This window comes from Lactuca serriola, chromosome 9, assembly GCF_051521515.1.
Source record: "Lactuca serriola cultivar US96UC23 chromosome 9, Lser_US96UC23_V15, whole genome shotgun sequence".
In the NCBI taxonomy this organism is placed as follows: domain Eukaryota; kingdom Viridiplantae; phylum Streptophyta; class Magnoliopsida; order Asterales; family Asteraceae; genus Lactuca; species Lactuca serriola.
This window is the reverse complement of record NC_136416.1, coordinates 12,829,369-12,839,949: the sequence shown is the minus strand read 5'-3', so window position 1 is coordinate 12,839,949 and position 10,581 is coordinate 12,829,369. Positions and strand designations below refer to the sequence as shown.

At 32.1% G+C, this 10,581-nt stretch overlaps 2 protein-coding genes across 2 annotated transcripts; both read left to right on the top strand.

Moving 5' to 3' along the window:
• Nucleotides 1-2,422: 2,422 nt before the first annotated feature.
• Nucleotides 2,423-4,542, top strand: LOC145073572 (protein NRT1/ PTR FAMILY 5.2-like). Its single transcript, XM_079020119.1, has 3 exons — nt 2,423-2,555; nt 2,792-3,009; nt 3,094-4,542. Exons 1-3 carry the CDS (start codon nt 2,438-2,440, stop codon nt 4,537-4,539), a joined length of 1,782 nt encoding a protein of 593 aa, XP_078876245.1. The 5' UTR covers nt 2,423-2,437; the 3' UTR covers nt 4,540-4,542.
• Nucleotides 4,543-6,141: 1,599 nt separating this feature from the next.
• Nucleotides 6,142-9,392, top strand: LOC145073573 (protein NRT1/ PTR FAMILY 5.2-like). The gene is made up of 3 exons (XM_079020120.1): nt 6,142-6,259; nt 6,612-6,829; nt 7,907-9,392. Exons 1-3 carry the CDS (start codon nt 6,142-6,144, stop codon nt 9,368-9,370), a joined length of 1,800 nt encoding a protein of 599 aa, XP_078876246.1. The 3' UTR covers nt 9,371-9,392.
• The last annotated feature ends 1,189 nt before the right edge of the window (nt 9,393-10,581 follow it).

Here is a 10,581-nt window from a genome sequence, read left to right as displayed (position 1 = left end):
AAAATAATTTTGATTAAACACATTTTATCCTTCGTAATATTAAACATAAATTATTGGTAATTTTAAGTTACGTTTTTGGTTCCTTATATAATTGATTTTATAGTTTTCATTTTTACTAATATTATTTTTTTATTTAAGTGTTAGTTAATACGTTTAAAATACATTTTTAAATTTTATTTTGTATGCCTTATCCATACATAATTGTTTGCTTTTAAACCTTATTTTATATTTTTATGATTCACTTTGAAAAGAAGTTTTCCACTGCAATGCGCAGAAATTTCTCCGAAAAATCTTATCCATGTTGAATTGCGTTTTTAAAATACTAGGTTTCCGCAGCATCGCGCGGACGATCCAAACCTAGTTACTATATAATTTAGCAATTTCAGCTGAGTTTATTGTGATGGCTAAACTAGAAAAGAAATGGTTGAAATTTGTTTAACAACCGAAAATTACCTAATTTTAAAATGTCTATTATTTGTTAAATTATTTTAAGGGGTGATTAGAAAAATAAAATATCATTATTTTAACGACAAATCTAATCTACCTAAACTACTCTTTAATTCTATATATGTCAACGACAGGACTTGAACCTTCAATCTCAAGGAGAGAAGACAACACTTGATACTGCTGGTCTAGAAGCCATTTGGTACAAAATATCACATGATTATTGAGAATTAACATAAACTTAGTACTTTTTTGTATTTACGGTAAGCCATCAAATGCAAAATTTAGTCATTTCAGAATTTCGAACACATAAAATTTGGCATATGCTTTCATTCGCACCAAACATTTTCAAAAAGTTCTCTCTAAATCCCGAATGTTCACTAGAATCTGTTTTTCAACTAGATGGTATACATATACTTATGTCATTGTATTGGAATATACTTTGATGTTGATAAATTTTTTTATTGAATTTCAATAAAAAACGAAGCATCTTGAACTCTAAAATTCTAATGTACAAATATATTAGTTTTCAAATTCTGGACACATTGTTTTTGTATATACTTGCCAACAATATATTGTCAAGATCGTATAAATGAAGTCTGAAATGTACGAGCCATATGTAACGTTAAAAAGTGATAAATTTTGGAACTTTTTAGGTCACAAAATGTAATTTTTCAGACATGGTAGTCCTTGTTATGACAAAAGTAATCAAAACTTGAAGTTCCAAAACATACTTGTGTGTTGATGTTTACAACACAAATACAATCTCGAAATTTTGTAGATTGAGGCCTGCAAATAGTGTCCTAAGACAAAAATTTCCAGGATATATATATGTCTTGAGGATACAACAATCTATTGAAAATATAATCTTGAATATATATAATGTCTCCTTAAACATAGATGAGAAAAACGAAGATGAATGTTTCAGATTTTTATGTGTAGTGATCAACCCGAAAATCTTAAAAAAAAAACTACCATAAACCTTTTAAATGATATGTAATTTAGAAATACTATCCCAACACCATTCAATTGACCCATGAAGCTCTATCCAATAATTTGAACCTTTTGATATATAACATGAATAAAGCCTTTAAAAGATGTCACAAGTTTTGTTTCTCAAACAAAGTTCCAACAGTCCTTTTGGTAGATCTAAAAAGTTCGACTCATTTACTTTAATCTATGTAATCATGTAGTTTTTATGATTACCTCTTATTTTCAATATTAAATTAATATTAATATTTTAATATATATAAATTTTGTAATAATTTTGGTATTTTAATAAATTAATTCAAAATGGACAAAAAAGCATCGTTTGATTAGTTAGTTCGCTCAATTCTTAAAATTAAATGTTTTGACACCAATTTATTTTGATACATTACTCACATGGTTAGTTATTAGTTATATTTTATCTTCAACGAGATATAAGCTACGAAATGGCTTTATTAAACAAAATTAGCTTGCTGTTGCAATAATACAGTTTTATGACGTATTAAAATAACATTTTAATTCATCATCTACTAGCAGATTAATTAGACAAACCTCTTGTTCAAGAAATATCTGATTTTGACCTTTTATGAAACCACCCCGACAGTCTTATTTTGCCACCTCGACTTTCATATTAGTTAGTAACAAAAAAAGAATCAAAAGTTGCCGGAATTGGAGTTTTTTAACCCATGGCAGTATGCAACATGTCTACCTCGCGGATCTTTATGCGAAAATGATCCAAAACAAGAGTCAGACATAAATTTTTAAAGGACAAATTAGAAAATTCCAGCCAAAAGATACCAGTGAAAATGACCAAAAATTTATTCTTGTGATATACAAACGGAAGGGTAGATAAGAGAAAAGAACTTGGAATATTATTAAATGTAGTTACAAACTAGGATTTTTTTTATAGTGTATTGTTCCAAGAATCCAAACACTTATAAGTAGCCCGATACATATTAGCAATAAATAGTATCTCTTTCTTTCTAGTGTTCGTGTTTTGAGATTCATGGAATATGAAAAGGGCCTTGAACATAATTTCACCCAAGATGGAACTATAGACCTTAAGGGTAGACCCGTCTCACGATCAAATACTGGGCGATGGAGAGCGTGTTACTACATGCTAGGTGACTGTTATTTTCTTTTACTAGCTTGAATTATTATTATTTTTACAATGATCCTGGTTATCATATATATATATATATATATATATATATATATATATATATATATATAGTCCATCTATATGGTTTTATATATGTTTGATTATTAAATAATCTGAATTAATTATTTGTCAAGTTTAATATGATACATACAACAAGAGGATTGATTTTGGTTTATTTTTAACTTACTTAATTTTTAGGGTATGAAGTGTGTGAAAGAATGGCATACTATGGAATAGCAACAAATTTGGTCTTGTACTTAACAAGGGAATTGCACGAAGGCACAGTGAAATCATCAAACAATGTCACAAATTGGATTGGAACTGTGTGGATAACTCCTCTTTTGGGTGCATATATAGCCGACACATACTTGGGAAGATATTGGACTTTCATGATTGCCTCGGTCATTTATTTTCTGGTAAATATATTGATTCTATTTGCATGTTAACATTTTTCATATTTTACGTCCGAACTCAAACCCATAGATCTTGTTACTAAACAGGGTATGTGTTTGTTGACTCTTGTGGTTTCACTACCATCGCTAAAACCGCCAACATGTGGCAAAGATGTGAGCTATCTGAATTGCGATAAAAGAGCATCTTCGTTCCAAGTTGGAATCTTTTATTGTGCACTTTACATTATTGCAATCGGGACAGGTGGAACTAAGCCTAACATATCGACTATGGGTGCAGACCAATTTGATGATTTTGATCCCAAAGAAAAAGCCCACAAACTCACTTTCTTTAATTGGTGGATGTTTAGCATCTTTTTTGGCACTCTTTTCTCAAATACATTCTTGGTGTACATACAAGATACGGTGGGTTGGGCCTTAGGGTACGGTATCCCTACTTTGGCTCTACTTGTGGCAATAATAGCCTTTATATTTGGGACGCCAACTTATAGGCATAAACCAAAAGTTGAAAGCCCATTTACTAAGATGGCAAAAGTACTAGTTGCCAGTTTTAGAAAAAGGAATGTAGTTGTACCTGTTGACCCTAAAGAGCTCCATGAGTTGACTTTGGACAAGTACTCTAGTCCCGGGAAATATAGACTTGACCATTCAAGTTCATTACGGTTCCTCGACAAAGCTGCAGTGAAGATAGAAGAACCGGATTCAGAATGGAAGTTATGCCCGGTGACTCAAGTTGAGCAGACAAAACAAATGGTCAAAATGCTCCCAATTTTGTTTGCAACGTTTATTCCTAGCACATTGTTCGCTCAAACACATACTTTATTCATCAAACAAGGCACGACCTTGGTTCGATCAATGGGACCACATTTTGAAATCCCGCCAGCTTGTTTAGCAGTCTTCCTTACAATTTCTATGTTGATCAGTATTGCGATTTATGATCGTTTGTTTGTTCCTTGGGTTCGAAAATTTACACAAAATCCACGAGGCATCACTTTACTGCAACGGATGATAATTGGAATAACCTTACATATCATTACCATGATCATTGCTAGTCTTGTAGAAAGACGACGACTAAGTGTCGCTAAAGATCATGGCATAACCGAGAAAGGCCAAATTGTGCCTCTAAGCATATTTATTCTCCTTCCTCAATTTGCATTAATGGGTGTTGCAGATTGTTTCTTAGAAGTTGCTAAACTTGAGTTTTTCTATGATCAAGCGCCTGAAGGAATGAAAAGTCTTGGAACAGCTTATTTTACAACTAGTCTTGGTGTTGGGTATTTTCTTAGTAGTTTCATCTTATCGACCGTAGCTAATGTCACCAAGATGAATGGACACAAAGGTTGGATCCTAAACAACCTCAATCAATCACACCTAGACTATTATTATGCATTTTATGCGATTTTGAGCTTTGTGAACTTTATGGGCTTCCTTGTTATCGCGAAAAACTTTGACTATAATGTCGAAGTTGATCGATCCGAACAAGAGTTGGAACAAGATATTGGAAAGTTCACGGAAGAAAGTTATGTTGCCGGATGATGATCATAGATTGTAATATTGTTTCCTCTTGGCACACAACTTTGAATATATATATATATATATATATATATATATATATATATATATATATATATATATATATGTGTGTGTGTGTGTGTGTGTGTGTTTTTCTCTATGATGATTACCTAATGTTTTGTATTTATTATTTGACATTTTATTCCGGTAAAAAATGATGTAATATATAAATTATTTTACTTGGCTGGCGCATGATATAACGAAATGGATAAATAAATGAAATGGTCCCGTCTATCGTAAGAAAATGGTTAATGTCATTAAAACCCAACAACCTTTTTCCCTTTGGGTTTAAAAGTTCCCAAAACTAACTATAACTTTTGTGCATTCTAAAGGTATAAACAATGAAATGACTTTTTATTGAAGGGAATGAGGTGTTTTTTTTACCGGTTTATAGGTTGCTTCGTATATGATGTGGCCAATAATATGTCCACGTAGGCACCACTTGTTAGTTGACTTGGCATTGATTTGTCCTAGTCATATGGCTTCTTAAATAAACATATTATGATGGTTTGAAGAGACAATATGAAGTCCTTGTTCCAAAAAAATCGAGGTTTAGACTAAACTTCGAAAAAAATACATACTAGAAGGACCATTTTGTAATTTTGTCTTATTTTAATTTATTCTTACACATCAAATTCAAATGAGATTTAATGCTAATAATCAGGTGTGATATTTCAAATTATTAAGATAAAAATGTATCAATTCTAATTATGTTTAATTGATAATGGGTAGAGTATAAAAAACCTGTTAAAGGAGTCGAACATCATCTAAAGTGCATTCACATGTTTGTAATTTGCTAAATTATTTTCAAAGTTAAATTAATATTCTAATATATTGCTTCTGTAGTCATATTGAGTATATTAATCAATTCCATATGGGTTATATTTCATCTTTACCAGAAAACAGTCGAATCCAAATGCATATATCATAAACTCCTAAACCGTATTAATAAAAAGTTTAGATTGTTATTATAATTATACAGTTATGTAGTTTGGAACACATTATTATGTATAAAATTTAGAAAGAGGATGAAAAAATGTTTGCTAGTTGACCCAATAAGATTAATATTTTAGTCCATAGTAAAAATGAGTCTATCTTGTTGAAGAAAAAAAGTGGATTATGGAACGTTTAAACTCAAATTAATTAGGATGGGGTCACTCTCTCGATCGAGTTCTTGATGGGAACGACGGTAAATATGTTGACAATATGACTTCAAATCCAATTCGTGGATCCTTATGCTAGTATAAAAAATACAAAGAATAAATAAATAAAAAGTCACCGAGTTGAGTTTTTAGCTCATGGCAGTATGCAACATGTCTACCTCGTGGATCTTTATGCTAATATGATCCAAAACTAAGAGGCAGGCATCAATTTTCAAGGACAAACTAGTCAATTCCAATCAAAAGATATCAATGAAAGTGACCAAAAATGTATCCTTGTGATATACAAATGGAGAAGGGCAGATAAGAGAAAATGACTTGAACTATTATTTAATGGGGTTACAAACTAGGATTTTTGATTCCATAAATATTCTCTCCTTTCTTGTGATTTTGTGAGTTGGGATTCATGGAATATGAGAAGGGCATTGAACATAATTTCACGCAAGATGGCACTACAGATCTTAAGGGTAGACCCATCCTTCGATCAAAAACAGGGAGATGGAGAGCTTGTTACTACATGCTAGGTGATTGTCACAAAAAAATTATAATATATACTTTTACTGCTTCCTCTACTATCTTTAATTTGTATTATATATGTAGAGTCATTGTTTTAATCTCCAAAAGAGTCATCTGGAGAAAAAAAAATACTCAGCCTATAAAGAGACATAAAAGACAGAGTTGTATCGATACGAGATACGCTAACAAAATTACTATTTTTTTTTTATGTTGATATTATTAGCATTAGTTATCAAATATATTATACTTGTGTCATGGTTTTATCAGCTTAATAAATAAAGAAATTGGTATACTATTTGTTGAATCGAATAGATACAACAACAATAACTTTTTTTTTGTTCTCTGAACTTGATTTTTCAGGCTATGAAGTGTGTGAAAGAATGGCATACTATGGAATAGCAACAAACTTGGTGTTATACTTAACAAGGGAATTGCATGAAGGCACGGTGAAATCATCGAACAATGTCACAAATTGGGTGGGAACTGTGTGGATGACTCCTCTTTTAGGTGCATATATCGCTGATACATACTTGGGAAGATATTGGACTTTCATGATTGCTTCGGTCATTTATTTTCTGGTATATTTTTATAACTTTGTTGTGTGTTAGCATTAACATTTTTGCGTAAATTAGTTCTAAACCCTAGATCTTGTTGCTAAATTGTAAATCGGGTCGAGGAGAACCATGGGTGTGGGTAGGTGTGTTCAAAAATATTCGTATCTAAATCTGATGTGAAGTATCTGAATTCCGTATCCGAAAACATCCGAAATTTCAGATATCTAAATTTTTAGATATCCGAAATCCGGATACCTGTGTTTTCAGATTCGGATACGGATAATGATTTTGTAATTTTTTGGATATTTCGGATATCCGATATCCGATATCTCAATTTTTTTTAATTATATTTACTATTTTAATATAGAAAAGTGGAAAGTACTAATATATAGTCTTGAGTTTTATTGTTAACATTCCATCGAAAGTGTCATTCAAAGTGTCATTCCTAATGAATTTAATAACTTATTTTCATTAATATTTTGTTTTATGTTTTCTTATGCTAAAACTATCGAGATTTTTTGATGATATATATTCATCTTCGCCATAGGTATCTCCATAGTTAAATGTGGTGTTAATTTAAATTTATTTATAAAGTTAATAACGAATTAAGTAGTTGTCATCAAACGGGTAGTTTGTCTTTCCCTACTATATATATTTGAATTTGTTTGTGACTTCAGTTTGTTTGCAAAGTATACACTAGAGATTAGCAGGCTAGTAGCATCGTATGTATCAACAATTTGCAATAAGAAAATATATCTCACTTATAAAAGCACTCACATAACATAAAGGCACAATGAGATGAATTGATACGAAAATAAAATACAATGCTTCTCTAGTTTTTTGTTTATTAGTGTAGTTACCAAGTTAACTGTAACGTTAATTTTTTTGCCAAGTAAACACAAAACATAAATTGCATAAACTTTTGTTTTTGCAAACCTTGATTTTCGGATATCCGATTTAATATCCGAATCCGTATCCAAAAATTCGGATATCCGAGACATGGCTATCAAAAATCCACTATCTAAATTTTTGGATATCCGATTTTGAACACCCCTAGATATGGGTTATCTTAATTACACCACTCTTTTCTTATTTAAACAGGGCATGTGTTTATTGACTCTTGTGGTTTCACTACCCACTCTTAAACCACCAACGTGCGGCAAACATGTGAGTTATCTAGATTGCGATAAACGGGCCTCTTCATTCCAAGTTGCTATTTTCTATTGTGCACTTTACATTATTGCGATTGGGACCGGTGGAACCAAGCCCAACATCTCGACAATGGGTGCAGACCAGTTTGATGATTTTGAGCCCACAGAGAAGGCTCATAAGCTCACTTTTTTCAATTGGTGGATGTTTAGCATCTTTTTTGGCACCCTTTTCTCAAATACATTCCTAGTGTATATTCAAGATGATGTGGGTTGGGCCTTAGGGTATGGTATCCCTACATTGGCTCTCCTTGTGGCCATAATAGCCTTTATATTTGGTACACCAACTTATAGGCACAAACCAAGAGTAGAAAGCCCATTTACTAAAATTGCCAAAGTACTGGTTGCCACTTTTAGAAAGAGACATGTAGTTTTACCTATTGACCCTAAAGAGCTACATGAGTTAACTTTGGATGAGTACTCTAGTCCCGGGAAGTATAGAGTCGAGCATTCGAGTTCTTTACGGTTCCTCGACAAAGCTGCGGTGAAGATCGATGAACCAGCTTCGGAATGGAAGTTGTGTCCAGTGACTGAAGTCGAGCAGACAAAACAAATGGTCAAAATGATCCCGATTTTGTTTGCAACATTTATCCCTAGCACATTAGTGGCCCAAATACACACTTTTTTCATCAAACAAGGCACAACGTTGGTTCGATCCATGGGACCACATTTTGACATCCCACCGGCTTGTCTATCAGTATTCCTTACGATCTCCATGCTAATTAGTATTGCAGTTTATGATCGGTTATTTGTTCCTTGGGTTCGCAAATACACAAAAAACCCACGAGGCATTACTTTGTTGCAACGAATGACAATTGGAATCATCCTCCATATCGTTACAATGATAGTCGCTAGTCTTGTAGAAAGACAACGACTAAGTGTTGCTAAAGATCATGGTATATCTGAGAAAGGACAAATCGTGCCTTTAAGCATATTCATTCTCCTTCCTCAATTCGCGTTGATGGGTGTTGCTGATTGTTTCTTGGAAGTCGCTAAACTTGAGTTTTTCTACGATCAAGCGCCTGAAGGAATGAAAAGTCTTGGGACTGCTTATTATACAACTAGCCTAGGTGTCGGGTTTTTTCTAAGTAGTTTTATACTATCGACTGTGTCTGATGTAACCAAGAGGAATGAACACGAAGGTTGGATACTAAACAACCTCAATGAATCACATATAGACTATTATTATGTTTTTTATGCTATTTTGAGCTTCGTGAACTTCTTTTTCTTTCTTGTTGCCGCAAAAAACTTTGACTACAATGTTGAAGTTGATGAAACCAAACAAGAGTTGGAAAACAAGATATTGGGAAGTTCACAAAGCAAAGGTATGTTGTCAAATGATGATCATAAAATGTAATATTGTTTCATATTAACACAAACCTTGGATATATTCTCGTATTTTTTCCTGTTATGATTACATATTTACATAACATTTTGTATTTACTATCCACCCTATTTTAGTCGAATGTGATAATGTCAACTATTGTTTTATTTAGGTAATATTTGTCATGATAGAATGGACTATTGCATTAAATGACACATCTGTTTCTTCTAATAAACGAAACATAAAAACGTCATGTGTCTTTTTTCTAGCATACTTCTTTGACATGTGATATTTTTCTAAAATATCTACCATTTTTTTAAACAATTCAATCCTTTAAAATCTGGTAAAAATCTTTAACCATTACAGTAGAACCTCTATAATTTAATACTCGATAAATTAATAACCTCGATAAAATTAATAATTTGTTTGGTTCCAAGTTGGAACCAGTACAAAATTGGACCCCAATCAATAAAATAAAAAAATAATTTTTTTTTGAAATCCCAATGTAAATATATTGCTCCCAATGAAACTGTAAATTAATAATTATTAAAATATTCCAAAATTCTAGAATTTTCTAGTAAAAAATGAATATATAGTCACTTGTTTTTTTTTTCTGTGAACTTCAAATCTATATTGAGTTCATCTTTAAATCTCTCAATTGCAGTTAAGAGCTGAGACACTGTATTCTCGTATTGCAACAAAAAGTTGTGAATCTTTCCGAGTGACCGGTTCAAATGTATTAAATCATCATCAACTAAATTTTGAATGGTATCTGCTATAATTTCTTTAATGCTTTGAACCTCGTAACATTCATTATTTTCACCTCGATAATCCAACAACTCATTCACACCCATTTTGTGTCGATAATGCAATCCCGTAATCAAGTTCTCAAGCTAACGAATGTCTTCTCCAGAATTTACATCGTTTAAATCATTTGAGCCGGTTAGATTAGCCGAACAAATTTTACAGTGTCGAAAGCAATTTGCTATGGACTCTTGTTTCACATTTCTCCAAGCCAAGGTGGCCAAGTTGATGACATCTAAAATATTAATCTTTTCTAGGGAAGAAATGTCCAACTCGTAACCTTCCAAAATCTTACGATAAAACCTTTTATGGTAGTACATTTTAAAGGCTCTAATTATCCCAACATCACATGGTTGAATTTTTGAAGTCATGTGTAACGCCCATGTTTTGGGGCTAAGCATTAATGAGATGATGTAATAGTCTATGTCAACTATTGTAAC

What these genes read in the sequence shown, in the direction of transcription:
- LOC145073572 (XM_079020119.1), top strand. Translation starts at nt 2,438, where the DNA reads ATGGAATATGAAAAGGGCCTTGAACATAATTTCACCCAAGATGGAACT. An exon ending in AGCGTGTTACTACATGCTAG is followed by an intron (nt 2,556 to 2,791) that starts GTGACTGTTATT and finishes CTTAATTTTTAG; the next exon opens with GGTATGAAGTGTGTGAAAGA. An exon ending in CCTCGGTCATTTATTTTCTG is followed by an intron (nt 3,010 to 3,093) that starts GTAAATATATTG and finishes GTTACTAAACAG; the next exon opens with GGTATGTGTTTGTTGACTCT.
- LOC145073573 (XM_079020120.1), top strand. Translation starts at nt 6,142, where the DNA reads ATGGAATATGAGAAGGGCATTGAACATAATTTCACGCAAGATGGCACT. An exon ending in AGCTTGTTACTACATGCTAG is followed by an intron (nt 6,260 to 6,611) that starts GTGATTGTCACA and finishes TTGATTTTTCAG; the next exon opens with GCTATGAAGTGTGTGAAAGA. An exon ending in CTTCGGTCATTTATTTTCTG is followed by an intron (nt 6,830 to 7,906) that starts GTATATTTTTAT and finishes TTATTTAAACAG; the next exon opens with GGCATGTGTTTATTGACTCT.